The 15505-nt window shown below is 36.2% G+C and overlaps 1 protein-coding gene across 2 annotated transcripts in view; it reads left to right on the top strand.

Annotated features, from left to right (window-relative positions):
- Window positions 1–15505, top strand: part of exoc6 (exocyst complex component 6) — a 77116-nt gene that overhangs the window by 23666 nt on the left and 37945 nt on the right. For both annotated transcript variants that reach the window (XM_048169855.1, XM_048169854.1), the window contains exons 6-11: window positions 2536–2740; window positions 3670–3819; window positions 8259–8327; window positions 12523–12606; window positions 12686–12732; window positions 12849–12969. In XM_048169855.1, coding sequence (XP_048025812.1) covers window positions 2536–2740; window positions 3670–3819; window positions 8259–8327; window positions 12523–12606; window positions 12686–12732; window positions 12849–12969 — 676 coding nt within the window. The remainder of the gene's footprint in view (window positions 1–2535; window positions 2741–3669; window positions 3820–8258; window positions 8328–12522; window positions 12607–12685; window positions 12733–12848; window positions 12970–15505) is intronic.

Below are 15505 nucleotides of genomic sequence, written 5' to 3'. Positions count from 1 at the left end.
ATACCCACAAGTTGTTCAGGAGGTTTTCAAGAAAAATCCTCTGCTCTCATCCAAAAACAAACTCCAGCATATTCAGTTGTCAGACACGACTGGAACTTCAAATGGGACCGGCTTCTGTGGTAAGATGAAACTAAAAAAATAGCTTTTTGGCAGCAAACCCACCAGATGGGTTTGGTGCACACATGGATAAAAAGTACCCCATGTCCATGGTTAAATATACTGCTGGATCTTTAATGCTGTGAGCCTATTTTTCTGCTGGAGGTCCTGGACATCTTGTTCAGATACATGGTATCATGGATTCTATCAAATACTAACAGATAAAAAATCAAAACCTGACCACTTCTGTTAGAAATCCAATAATGGGCAGTGGTTGGATCGTCCATCAGGACAATGATCCAAAACAAACATCAAAACCAACACAAAAATGTGTCACTGAGCGCGAAATGAAGTTTCTGCCATGGCCATCCCAGTTCCCTGACCTGAAACCTAAAGAAAATGAGTGGAGTGAACTGAAGAGAAGAAGCACCAACATGGAGCTGGAATCTGAAGGATCTGGAGAGATTCTGTATGAAGGAATGGTCTCTGATCTCTTGTCAGGTGTTCTCCAAACTCATCAGGCATTATAGAAGAAGACTCAGAGCTGTTATCTTGGGAAAAGGACATTGCAATAATTGGGTGCCAATAATTGTGGCCAACATGAACTAGAGAAAAACATTTATTTCATAATGAGCTTATCCACCCATTTTCAATTGTTTTACTTAAATGAAAGGTTAGAATTTTGTGAATTTTTTGAATGAAAGATCAAAAAGACAAACAATGCAGATTTATTTTCACAGCTGCCTTTGCTCATATTTACTAAGGGTGCCAATATTTGTGGAGGACACTGTAGATGGAAAAAGACCTCCTAGAAGGAAAAATTGACCTGTATGCTTAAATAATACACAGCTTCAGTCATTGGTCTATTCTTCCCAGAGTTTGTTGTGGTAGTGTTGTTGTGCAATGCTGATAAATGCCCACCTGTGATTCCCAGACACTTTATATTAATGCAGCAAAATTGCTTAATAGCCATAAACAGACTGTAGTAACTATAAAAACTCTGACAAATAATATTAAAGATTTTCTGGTTTCGATACAAGCTAAATCAACAGTGTTTATGGCAAAAAAAAAGTACTTTTGTTTAGTTTTCTTGTAAAAAAAAAAAAAACCTAAAAAAGCAAAATTTTAGGTTGCAATGAGGCACTTATGATGAAAGTGAATGATGCTAATTTTTTTGAGAAATGTGAAATGTATAATTTTATAAAAGTACGTACATTAATTCTCCTGTTAACTTATTTTATCTGTAAAGTTGGTCTTGTCATTTTTACCCTCCTTTTATGGTTTTATGGCTACAAAGGTGTAAAATTGAATATGATTTTACACAGAAAAGGTTAGTAAGCATTTTTGTCATGTCAACACATGTATTGTTTAAATCTTGTGGCTGTACTATTGGAAAAGTGAGTGTTTTTTTTTAACATTTACAGATTCTTTTTCTTGGTTGTTATTCATATGATCTGACATTGATTCTCTTAGACAGTGATACAATATTTACCAATACCTCAAAACATTACATTTTGATTAGATTCAGGGGCTTGTGATCGTTTTTACGAAGATATGTGCCTGTTTTACACGACCAGTTATATTAACTCACAAATGCAACCAAAATATAACATGAAAATTGCAAATCCTGTATCCCAATTGAGACATTAACAAAAAAAAAATACACTTTAGTCATGAGATCATCAATCATCTGATTATATGGTTTGTGTGTTGAGATAAGCAATGAATTCAGTCTTCTTTGCTCTCTAAAATGTGCTGATGTACTATCTATACACAACAAACTGAGGTACTCCAGTTAGAAAATATATTTATAAAAATACATATGAAGACTTCAGATGCAAAAGCCTCTAAGTGCCATCTGAAATGTTCTTCTAAAATGAGCATTTTATCAAGCTCAATGTTTAGTTCAGTTATTTCACTTTAATGTCACTAAAAAAGACCTATTAATTGCCATTTAAAGTGAAATAACTGAACCTAAACATACAAGCTTGATAAAAATGCTCATTTTAGAAGAACATTTCAGATGGCACTTAGAGGCTTTTGCATCTGAAGTCTTCATATATATAAAAAGAAATTTCAAAAATCAAAAAGTTTTCATCATATACTTGTCAAATATTTGATGACAGCTCAGTGAAATGCAAAGGATGGTCAACAGACATTAGCGTGTCAAAATATTGGTGCATCTTAAAAATGTATATATTTTTGCATTAATACATCATATCGTTAGTACTTGGATTGATGCATCAATTTATTTTAATGCATTAATGCATAAAATGTGCCTTTTACTGTAACCCAGATTTTTGCTTTTTAAAGAATATTGATTCCATCTTACTCTTTATTGATAATCATATTGCTTTTATCATATAGAAATTCCAGTGATTTTTAAGGGGTTTTTGGAACTAGTAAAGTGGTGAGTGACATGAATCTTTTCCATTTCAGATACTACTCTGCATTGAAAACTATGGAGCAGCTAGAAAACATTTATATTCCCAGAGTGAGCCAGTACAGGTTCTGCCAAATTATGGCTGAGACACTCCCTAAACTCCGAGAGGAGATTAAGGAGATCTCCATGTCTGACCTGAAAGACTTCTTGGAGAGTATCCGAAAACACTCGGACAAGATTGGTGAAACTGCAATGAGACAGGTGGGGTTACGTTATTTTATGTTATGTTATGTTATGTTATGTTATGTTATGTTATGTTATGTTATGTTATGTTATGTTATGTTATGTTATGTTATGTTATGTTATGTTATGTTATGTTATGTTATGTTACGTTACGTTATGTTATGTTATGTTATGTTATGTTACGTTAGCGTGACTGGTGAATAGTGACTGATTTGGGATGCTGTACATTAATGATGTTCGATACTTCATTTTTTCAAGCTGGTAGCCGGTCAAACAAGTTCAATAAATCAAACTAAATCAAACTTTAGTTCCAGGTTGATGGCGCAAAATGCACATCCAAAGTGGCACTCACACTTCTTGCACGGCACCGAATGATCCAATGAACATGTCCAGATGGGTCATTGAACCAAAAAAAACAGTTTAAAATGAACAAATCTAACCTGAAAGTCTTGCTTTTTGGTCATGTCCAACAAAGAACCAAATGATCCGGTTCTAACTGTTGAAGGTTATCTTCTGAAAACTTCGACAGAACCAGATCGTTTGGTTCTTTTTGAGTCTGTTGTTTTAGATTTGTTCATTTCGAACTGGTTCTCAACCGGTTACTGACTTAAAAGAATGATTAATTCAAGAATCGAACATAACTACTGTACATAGGCGTCTACATATCATGCAAAGTGCATGGGAGATTAGACTCAATTGATTTCAGTAGAGCTTGGCTTTAGCATGCCTACCTTTTGGAACAGCCTGAGCAAAACCGTGATGCTTTAAAATGCTAAAAATCTATGTAGACATCTAACTATGTTTTGAAACGTGTACTAAATTTGTAGCACACATAGCTAATAGAAATCTAAAGTTGCAAACTCGTCAGTACAATACATGTGACGTTACTGGCATTGTAGGCTGTTGAAGTTATTGTTGGTCTTCTCTGCGTCACTTTGTTCTCGTAGGCTCAGCAGCACCGTACGTTTAACAGTGCGGTGCAGAAGCAGGACTCTCTGAGCTGTGCCAAACCTCTGTACGGTCTGAACGGCCGGACACCCCTCCATCACAATGGCCTGAGCACAGAGGCAGCGGATGAAGAGGAGATGGATGAGGAGGTATGATGTACAGTCACATTTTGAGGAAGATTAGCATCAATGTGTCCAAAATGAATGTTCTCTTTTTTTTTTTGAAGCACTATACCGTGGCCCTGTTTAATATCTGGCATCAGCATCCAGTTTCCCAAAATTATATTTGACATATAAAATCTATGTGTGTATAATTTAAAGTATTAAAGCTGCTGTCCGTAACTTTTTTTTTTGTGTTCAAAATGTACAAACATTTTATAATGAGAATGTACAACATGAATCCATTTTCCAAACCGTGTTTTTGTCTTATCCTGAATCATTATGGTACACTTATAATAAGTGTTTGTATTGGGACTATTTCAGACCGGACTGGTAGGACCCGCCGCAGAGTTTCACAGTAACTGCGTGACTCGCCATAGACATACACGGAGAAAAGTAGCTCCGGCTAGAATGTTCCTCCGCAAGACGCATGCAGTTCTGTTTATTAACCATTAGAGGGCCAAACTGCAGACTGCAGCTTTAATTAAATACTCAATTTTAATGCAAAACATGTAACCTTTCACTGGAGACACATTTATTTCAAGACCTACAGGACCGGCCAAAAGTTTGGAAACGTTAATATTTGTAATGTTTTTGAAAGTAGTCTCTTATGCTCATCAGTGCTGCATATATTTGATCAAAATACAGAAAGAAACAGTAATATTGTGAAATAAAAATACAATTTAAAATAATGGTTTTCTATTTTAATATACTTTAAAATATAATGTATTTATGTGATGCAAAGCTGAATCTTCAGCATTATTAAATCCAGTCTTCAGTGTCACATGATCCTTCAGAAATCATTTTAATACGCTGATTCTGTTCTGCTGCTTAATATTTTTTATAACTTGTGATACTTTTTTTTTAGGATTCTTTGATGAATAAATAGTTTAAAAAGAACAGCATTTATTTAAAATAGAAATCTTTTGTAACAATATACACTACCATTCAAAAGTTTTTCTTTTTTTGAAAGAAATTAATAATTTTATTCAGCAAGGATTTGTTAAAAAGTGATAGTAATGATTTATATTGTTAGAAAAGATTTCTATTTTGAATATTTTTGAAATGCTGTTCTTTTTAACTTATTATTCACCAATGAATCCTGAAAAAAGTATCACAGGAAACAAAAACATTAAGCAACACAACTGTTTCCAACATTGATAATAACTGAGTATCAAATCAGCATATTAGAATGATTTCTGACTGATCACATGACACTGAAGACTGGAGTAATGTTGCTGAAAATTCAGCTTTCACATCACAGAAATAAATTAGATTTAAAAGTACATTAAAATAGAAAACCATTATTCAAAATTGTAATATTATTTCACAATATTACAGTTTTTCCTGTATTTTTGATCAAATAACTGCAGGCTTGAATGTTTCAAAAACATTCAAAACAGTAATGTTTCCAAACTTTTGACCGGTACTGTATATTAATATGAGGTGTAAACTGCAATCTGTTTGAAATGCTTTCCACTGAAATGCTTTCCACATATTTGTTGAATGAATGTAAACTTGTTTGTTCACAATTAAACTCCTATATTTCTGTCATAATTTCAGAAATTATGAAAACATTTATTTTTCATGAAGATCTTTCAGTTTTAGTTTCAATTTCAGTGTGTAATTTTTCTCAAATGAAACTGTGAAAAGCTTGTGAAGTGACTCTCAAAGCAGCTCTGGAGATGAAGTTAATGTGTTCATGTCCTCATATATTGAGACGCAGATGGTGTGTGAATTTTGTGTATCAGACGAAACCGCGCCGTTCATTCACACAGAGACACGCAGAAATCACTTATTAGTGACATGCACTGACTGGCTGTTAACGTCGTGTTTATTTCTGCTGTGTGATAGGCTGTTAGATGAATCCATATTGAGTAAAAATGTCCAGAGCTTATCATCGTTATTGACGTAAATTGTATCGCGATCTCGATTTGATATCGTTTATCACCCAGCCCTAGTTCCAACCACACAACTTTGCTTTGCTGTTTGTGAATGTTTGTTGGAACTATGGTTTTGGACTCGTTAAAGGTCCCATGGCATGAAAATTTCACTTTATGAGGTTTTTTTAACATTAATATGAGTTCCCCTAGCCTGCATATGGTCCCCCAGTGGCTAGAAAAGGCGATGGGTGTAAACCGAGCCCTGAGTAAATTGAGAAAATGAAAGCTCAGACGGCCCAATCTGGAATCTTCCCTATATGTCATCATAAGGGGAAAGGTTACCTCCCCTTTCTCTGCTTTGCCCGCCCATGAGAAAATGAGCTACTACAGTGAGATTCGAGCACAATATATATATATTTTTTTTTTTTCCTCGAGAGACATCATGCCTTGTAAACGAGCGAAGCATGGCAGTTGCTCAGTGTCTGGATGTACAAATGAACACCTTAAGTATTCTTTTAGTTCCTTCATCCGAGCCTATGAAGAAACAGTGGGTTAATTTTATTTTCTCTGGTAATACGCCAGAGGCACACATTTGTACATTTCACCGACGACTGTTTCCTCAACGTGGGCCAATACAGCCCAGTTACTGTCGCTAATGTAAAGGTAGACAGCATCAAGTGTGTTTGTGAATATACACACACTGAAACACGAGCGTTGTACATTTCTTTGTTGTTCAGATAACCGTTCTGCTGTTGGCGCACGCGATATCCACATTTCCAGATTGCAGAGCTTGATGTAATTGTAATAAGATGTAAAAAATTTTAAGATTTATGAAATATAAAATATGTAAACAAATAAATGATGTTGGCATGGTAGCACATTTTCCACAACGGCACCTATCCGAAAAGGTATTTGTAATAATGGCAGAGGTCTGACTAATTTAGTGGCGCTGGTTAGTGGCTATAGCTGATAATTATATATATATATAATATATATATATACGATAGCAAATCAGAGCAACATGAAAAGCCAACAATGTAGGCTAGCATTAGCTACATGATAATAACTGTAACAGCATACATAAACCAACTTAATTACCGTATCCAGACACAATGTTTTAAACTAACCATTCGGAGACGTCCTGCTGTAGCCGCTGAGTTGCAACTTCTTCATCCGGATCAGATTCTAGGCAGTGCTTCCCACACATAGACTTTACTTTGGCGGGCCGCCCAGATATATTAACTGCCGCCCAAGTATATTTGGAGACACATTTATGCTTACATTGTTTTTATCCTCTGATACTTTTATATCCGCCCAAGATAATAAAACCATTCGCGATCGCTTAACTACTCGTTATGTGCACGGGCACCTGCATGTTGCAAAGGCACAAGGCGGCGCTGTTGCGCGTTCTACAAGTTCGCGCAATAGCGCTTCGGACTGCTTCAAAGTGATTCTCAATCAATGAAAAGCACAGATTTATGCCAAGCGATTGCTAATGAACTCAAGTTGATGAATTATTACAGTGTCTACTTTATAACCTTTATATAAAATGTTTTATACGGTTGTAAGAATCTGAAGGATCAGCCTGCAATAGTACAGGCATTTCAAAATAAGAGTCCCAGTGTATTTCGGGCTTGTTTATAATTAAAAGTCACACGCTAAGTTTTTTTCTTTTCTTTTGGGCATTATTGGTATTTTGGTTACACAATAAATTGTATTTAATTTGATTTCCATTTAATTCATAGTAAATTATTGTAGTCTCCCCAACAGGAAGAAAAGACTAAGAACATTCAGCAAATAACATTTGACACATATATTATTCATTATTTAAAGTTTACTAGTAAAATCTGTCCCATTCACAGAGAGACACTATATGACAGCAAGGAGAACATAGGAAAAGAAGTACCATTTAAATGCTGTAATTTTGCATAATTTACAATGCATTATAATGCATAATATTAGTATGTAATTAAATGTAATAGTATGCTATGTAATTAAAATTAATGAAACATTTATTTCAATAAATAAAAATACTGTTAAAAATCATTATTTGTTTGTCACATGTAGGAGGATTTTTCACCCGGCTACCACCGCAAGTATATTTCAAACCTGTGGGAAGCACTGCTAGGTTAAACTGAAAAGCTGGAACGACTGCGTGTCTACGAGCCATTGCGATACATCCACCGTCAACATTAGCGCATGGTACCGTAGCTGCAAGCTGGTTAAGGCCACACCCACCCTCCACCTTGCCCCGCCTCTCTCCTCCTCATTAGCATTTAAAGCTACAGACATAGAAACGGCACGTCCTGAGGAAAGCTCATTGTGGGACTGGCTTGTAGTGGCTGAAATTCTGCACCAAGGCTGAATTTCGGGAAAGAGACTTCAGATACAGTACTAGGGACCACTTATAAAAGCATCCAAAAAGTAGCATGTCATGGGACCTTTAAACTATGCTGATAAAGACGGAACTTGCGACTAACAATGCTTTTGGGAAAAGCACCCCCGGTCAAGAAATGTTACTTGAACCTTGTTTGTTTTCTTTTTAAGGTCTTGACGGCGCAGGATCTGGTGGATTTTTCACCAGTCTACCGATGTCTTCACATCTACACTGTTTTGGTAATTCTCCAGTGTCTTCTTCACAACAGACATGCTGTGCACACAGTGATCAACCAATGTAACAAGAGCCTAACTCATAACATGTTATGAAATCCTGTTTGGGTTCTGCATTACAACAGAATATGTGTTTTATTGAGAGACATTCCTGTCGATCTGTTTCTAATAGGCGCCCAGCCTCTGAGATTTCACTGAAACGCTTTCTCCCAAGTGGCTCCTCAAACATTAAAGGCTTCAATAAGCAAAGGGATTTCCAGAGTTTGGACAGTCGTGCCATCAATATTATTTTTGCCTTAAACCAAACGCAAACTATAGAGAGGTGAGATCGAGTTTGTTAGCGCTTGGTGCCATCGCTCATCTGGTCAGAACTAATCCAGAGTCCATCACCACGCCAACAAAAGGGGTCAGACTGCAGCATCTAATGGGATTGACCGAGCAGTAACCCCCTTTTCGCCGTAAAAACAAAGCAGTGAAAAAGTTCTTCGCTTCGGCATTCAGATTGTGCACAAACTGCAGTGCATTCACTGGGCGTAGGATGAGTCAAGCGCTTTCCCCTCAATGGTTCAGTTAATGAGAACACGAGCGCTTTTGACCGCTGTGCTACCCGAGAGCTCACAGGTGCTGGCAGGGGCAGAGGGCCGTTCTCCAGCCACACAGAGAGAGAGAGAGAGGGGGGCGCAGGTGCTTAACATTCAGAGAGATTGTATGTTTAAACCAACCCATGCTTAATGGATATATATTTGACTCTGCCTACATTCCTGAATAACCACAAAAACTTAATGGGTTAGTTCATCCAAAAATGAAAATTCTGTCATTAATTACTCATGTTGTTGCACACACGTAAGACCTTCGTTCATCTTCAGAACACATTATATATAGGTATATCATGACTCCTCCAAGGACAGCAATTTAACCACCACTTTCAAGGTCCAGAAAGGTACTAAAGACATTGTTAAACAAGTTGACGTGACTGTAGTGGTTCATCCTTAATTTTATGAAATGATGAGAATACTTTTTGTGCGCAAAAACAAAACAAAATAACGACTTTATTCAACAATGTCTTCTCTTCTGTGTCATTCTCATACGCTGTTTACGTTCAGCGCTTTCAGGTTATTATTGGCCGGCTCCTGCGTCAGCATCATATCAATTCGTCGTATAAAATGGTGGTTAAATTGCTGTCTATGGACGAGTCATATACCCCTCGGATTTCATCAAAAATATCTTAATTTGTGTTCTGAAGATGTGGAAGGACATGATGGTGAGTAATTAATGACAGAATTTTCATTTTTGATTTAACTTACTCTTTAAAGGTGATAGAGAGGATTTTTTCGTCGACTGAGAATCCAAAGACTGTTACTGAGTTTTTGAAATGAGCGCATGCTTAAGAACAGCCCCCCTCCTTCACAGCTCATTTCAAAGGAACGCCTCCCAAAACTCGTGCACGAGTATTGGAACACGAGTGTTTACCACTGGCATTCGCTGTGTCGTGTTTTTTGGATTCATTATGTCAGACTCACCGCATGTAACTCATAATCTGCAGTTGTTATTCCGGTCTCCTGACAAAAACATTGCATGCAGCACCTGTAGAGTGTGGAAAGTTACTGGAGAGCGCAGCCGTGCACGTCTCTCACAAGGAACGTCATGGCAGTGATTGACAAACCAGAGGGCCAATCCGCGCATGTCTTTCACAAGGAACGTAATGGCAGTGATTGACAAGCCAGAGGGCCAAGGTCCTACCTCGTGCACAGATGATGTATATTAATATTATTCCTTTCAGTGCACCTAATAAATAGTCTTTTATCAGTTAGTAAAGACAGTTTCAAGTAATATTGCAAAAATGTATAAAACAAAACATCCTCTTTAGCACCTTTAACTATGCATACAATTCAAGGCAGTTTTCAGCTAAAATGACCACTAGAGGCAGCAAAATGGCAACAGCTATTCCTTTTCACACAAATTATGATTACAGCAAATAATCAATGAATAAAGACTTATTTCAGTGCATTTCCTTGCTCAATACTATATTTGACCTCAAAACTCTTTACCATAGTGCATTTTGAGATTTGCATCACATAATGAACTCCATATGTACAGTATGGCTTTTCTGATGTAGTAAACTTGCTCGGTAGCTCACCTGGCACAGCATTGCACTCACAACACTCAATAAAAGAGCTCACAGCCTTGTATAAGCAAGTTAAAGGTGCCCTAGAATTAAAAATTGAATTTGGTGCATAGTTAAATAACAAGAGTTCAGTACATGGAAAAGACATACAGTGAGTCTCAAACTCCATTGTTTCCTCCTCCATATATAAATCTCATTTGTTTAAAAGACCTCCGAAGAACAGGCGAATCTCAACATAACACCAACTGTTACGTAACAGTCGGGATCATTAATATGTACGCCCCCAATATTTGCATATGCCAGCCCTTGTTCCAGGCATTAGACAAGGGCAGCCAGTATTAACGTCTGGATCTGTGCACAGCTGAATCATCAGACTAGGTAAGCAAGCAAGAACAATAGCGAAAAATGGCAAATGGAGCAATAATAACTAACATGATCCATGATAACATATTTTAGTGATATTTGTAAACTGTCTTTCTAAATGTTTCGTTAGTATGTTGCTAATGTACTGTTAAATGTGGTTAAAGTTACCATTGTTTCTTACTGTATTCACGGAGACAAGAGCCGTCGTTATTTTCATTATTAAACACTTGCAGTCTGTATAATTCATAAACACAACTTCATTCTTTATAAATCTCCCCAACAGTGTAGCATTAGCCTTTAGCCACTGAGCACAGCCTCAAATTCATTCAGAATCAAATGTAAACATCCAAATAAATACAATACATTATCCGACGCATGCATGCAGCATGCATGACGAACACTTTGTAAAGATCCATTTTGAGGGTTATATTAGCTGTGTTTATGCAATGATAGAGTCAAGAGCTCGGGAGGGGGCGGAGAGCGCAAGCAATTAAAGGGGCCGCAGCCTGAATCGGCGCATTTCTAATTATGCCCCAAAATAGGCAGTTCAAAAAAATTTATAAAAAAAAATCTATGGGTTATTTTGAGCTGAAACTTCACAGACACATTCAGGAGACACCTTAGACTTATATTACATCTTGTAAAAAAACGTTCGATGGCACCTTTTAAAGTGGTATGATTAGAGCAGCAAAAGTTTTTTTTTCTCACTTTTGCTTTTGCTAACACTATTGGTTAGGTTTAGGGTAGGATTTAGTGTAGCGGGTATGTTAATTTCATAATGCGTTACAGCATTAATTTTTTAGTACCACTCACTGGATATTTCATTTTCAAAGTACCATGATGTATACAACAACTAATGTAATATAATACGTTACCACAGTCACATTTTAACTGTTACTGGAGAAAATTGAGCATGCTATTTATCGCCAGTCACTGGACATTTCACTTTGAAAGTGCCGTGAAACATACTGCAAGTAAAACTATATCATTTTGCAAAAATATACCCTCAGGCACATTTTTTTCATCACCCTGGGCTGTTTAATAAACCTGGATCTGCAATAGGAGAAAAAAAAGCTAGTCTTGCTGACATGTAACCTGAAAAAAGCAGCAAAAAGGGTTGTTAGAAAGTAACCAACTTCGATACAAAGTCAGTTCTGAAATTTAAAATCTTATCCCTAGATGGATCCGCTGATAGACGCCTGTTTTCAAACGCTCTCGTGTGTATCTGTGCTCGGTGAAGAGCGTCATTGATGTCTATTTACAACATGTTTTTGAAGCGTTGATCATTGAAGCCAATCACAGACATATCTGTTGAGTGTGTGAACACAATGGCCAATCAGAGGTGTATAAGAATCCGCTCAACAGCGCTCAAAACGCTAGGGGGAAATGCTGGTATCGTCACATTTTTTACGTTTCAGTATTGACTTTGTACTGAAGTCGGTACTTTTGACAATCCTTAAAATGTGCTTAAAGCAGCGTATTTCTGGTTTTGCAGAACTGTACAATGAGCCTGGGTTGGTTTCAACACAAGATTTAGTTCAGTTCTCAGAAACTCATTCGATAAATTCCGGATACGATTTGCTCTGGGGTAAAATGCACAATTTCATGCTGTGCAAGTCAAAGCTTAAATGCTCTTGTATAAATTAAATTAGATGAATATTAATTTGTTATTTAAACCCACTTTAATGCCATATTCTTTTTTTTTTTTTTTAGGGAGACAGAGAGACATTTGAAAATTACTATAGGAAGCAAAGAAAAAAACAAGCAAGACTGGTTCTGCAGCCTCAATCTAACATGGTTAGTATTCTTTGCTCTTTAAACAATCCCATTGATTTTATTTGTTTTTAAATGCTTTAATTGTACGTTTTCACTCCAGCATGAAACAGTGGAGGGCTACAGGAAGTACTTTAATCAGATTGTTGGGTAAGTTAAATCTGGATTTATTCGTGAAGTTCTTTATGTGCAGGGCAGTGAGTACATTTTCTTATCTACAAAGTTGATTTACATCATTTAATGCCAACTCCCATCATGCTTTGCAGGTTCTTTGTGGTGGAAGATCACATATTACACGCCACACAAGGTCTGGTGACCAGAGCCTTCACAGATGAGCTGTGGAACATGGCTCTGTCCAAAATCATCGCAGTGCTCCGCACTCACTCTGTGAGTCCCGCACACACACACACACACACACACACACACACACACACACACACACACACACACACACACACACACTCATCTTGACTGTTGTTACAGTACCAAAATTGCAGTAGTTGGTAGCAATACCAGTAACATTTTTGTAATTTTTGTACCATAGCGAAAACTATTGCAACTAATTTTTATTTTATTTTTAACTACTTGAAAATAAAATATTTTATAAATGAAATTAGGAAATTATTAATGCTTATAATTAATTATTATAAGTAAATCATACATTATTGTAGTCTTCAAATATTGTTCAACTAAGACATTGCATTAAATAAGATCAAATGAAAAGTTAACGAATTTAAAAAAACTAAGAAACACATTAGAGGTAACAGAACACGTGGCAGGTCTACTGTACTTACACTGCAAGACTTAAAGGGATAGTTCAGCCATAAATGAAAAATCTGTCATCATTTACTCCCCCTCATGTCATTCCAAACCCATAAGACTCAACACAAATTAAGATATTTAAAATGAAATCTGTGAGATTTCTGTCCCTCCATTGACATTCCACACAACTACCACTTTGACGCTTCATAAAGTTCATAAAGAGATTGTAAAACTAATCCATATGAATTGAGCGGTTTAATCCAAATTTTCTGAAGAAACACGATTGCTTTATATGATGAATAGATTGAATTTAGGCTTTTATTTATATATAAACATTGATTAGTGAACATTAAACAGAAGCTCAACTGAACCTGCTTGACGTGCAAGAACAAACCTTGTGGAAGCTCAAACCTGCTGTGTATTGCACGAGAATGAACCTCATTGGTTCTCGCACATCAAGCAAACATGCTTGAGCTTCTGTTAACCACAACTGATGTGTGAGTTGATGAATCTCTTCAGAAAAATTGGGCTAAACCATTCAACTCTATATGAACTTTTTGAAGCATCAAATTGGTAGTTACGTAGACTGTCAATGGAGGTACAGAAATCTCTTAGAGTTCATTACAGATATCTTCATTATGTGATTATGACTTGTAAAAAGTGTTCATGTCCTTGTAGAACTCTAGGGCTGTCAAACGATTAATCGCGATTAATCGCATACAAAATAAAAGTTTGAGTTTGTATAATATATGTGTGAGTAATGTGTGTAATTAATATGTATATATAAATACACACAAATTAATGTATACATTTAAGAGAAATATGTTATTTATGTACAAAAAAAGTATTTATATATAATATAAATTATATAAAAATATAAATAAATACATATACTTGTAAATATTTCTCAAATATATACATGGATGTGTTTGTATTTATATATACATAATAATTACACACAGTACACCCACATATATTAGGCAAACTCAAACTTTTATTTTGTATGCGATTAATCGTGATTAATCGTTTGATAGCCCTATAGAACTCGTAATTACAACTTGTGAACTTGAATTTTCTGAGAGGTCCGACTTATACCACGTGATTGCTGTACCACTTGACCTTTGCGAATTCATTTAATATTTTAACATTTTAATATTGATAATATTGCCATGGACACTAGATCTGCACGATTCTAGATAAAATGAGAATCAAGTAGAGATCATGATTCTCCCACAATTCTGAATATACAACTGAGGTTCTGACAAAATATTAATTGCTGGACTCTAATTGCTTGAAAATTTTGAATTAAGTCAATGACTCATTAATAAATACTTGTTTCATTACTGGAATCAGTGTTTTTGATCATATAGTTTGAATGAATGAATCAATGAGAACTACATTTTTTAACAGTCACTTATCGCCACCTAGTGTTAGTTTCAGAAGGTGGTTTGCACCATTTTGATTGCTATCATGGGCATCAGTGTTTATATCCTAACTTTAAACTTTTATCTCATTACTTCTGTGATAATTTGAATAAATAATTACTGTGTGGTTCAAGACTGCTCTCTCTGGCCCAGCATGGCAGCACGAACACAGATTTGAATGTTCCTGTGTGATTTTGTAAAAGGTTTAATAGACAAGGGCGAATTGTTGTCATTAATAAAATACGATCACATGGGTGCTTGAATCAAGATCGCGATCTTTTTACGAATAATCGACGTGCATAATTACGAGTCTGAGGACATGAACAGCTCCTAGTAGAATGTCACATGTTGTAATTATGGTAATTATGACATGGTGTGAACGCAGTTATCTTAAGAATCTCTTTATGAATGTTTTGAATCATCTGAGTTTTGGGTGGACAGACTTTTAATGGAGAGAGAGAAATCTCTCAGATTCTTTATTTGTGTTCCGAAAGATGAACAAAAGTCTTATGGGTTTGGTATGACATAAGGGGGAGTAAACGATAACAGAATTTTCATTTTTGGCTAAACTATCCCTTTAAGTATCAACTTGGTGCCGAAAGTACCGGTACTTTTGACAACACTAGTCTCGACTGAGTCTGAGTATGCGGGGGGTGCACTAAGGAGTCTCATGCAAGGATTTGACATCCCCCCAACTCTCTCTTTCTTTCTGCTGTGTTCTGGCCCGAGTCTCTTTT

This window comes from Megalobrama amblycephala, linkage group LG20 (assembly GCF_018812025.1).
Source record: "Megalobrama amblycephala isolate DHTTF-2021 linkage group LG20, ASM1881202v1, whole genome shotgun sequence".
In the NCBI taxonomy this organism is placed as follows: domain Eukaryota; kingdom Metazoa; phylum Chordata; class Actinopteri; order Cypriniformes; family Xenocyprididae; genus Megalobrama; species Megalobrama amblycephala.
Note: the sequence above shows the minus strand (reverse complement) of the source record. Positions and strands in the feature narration are given on the sequence as shown.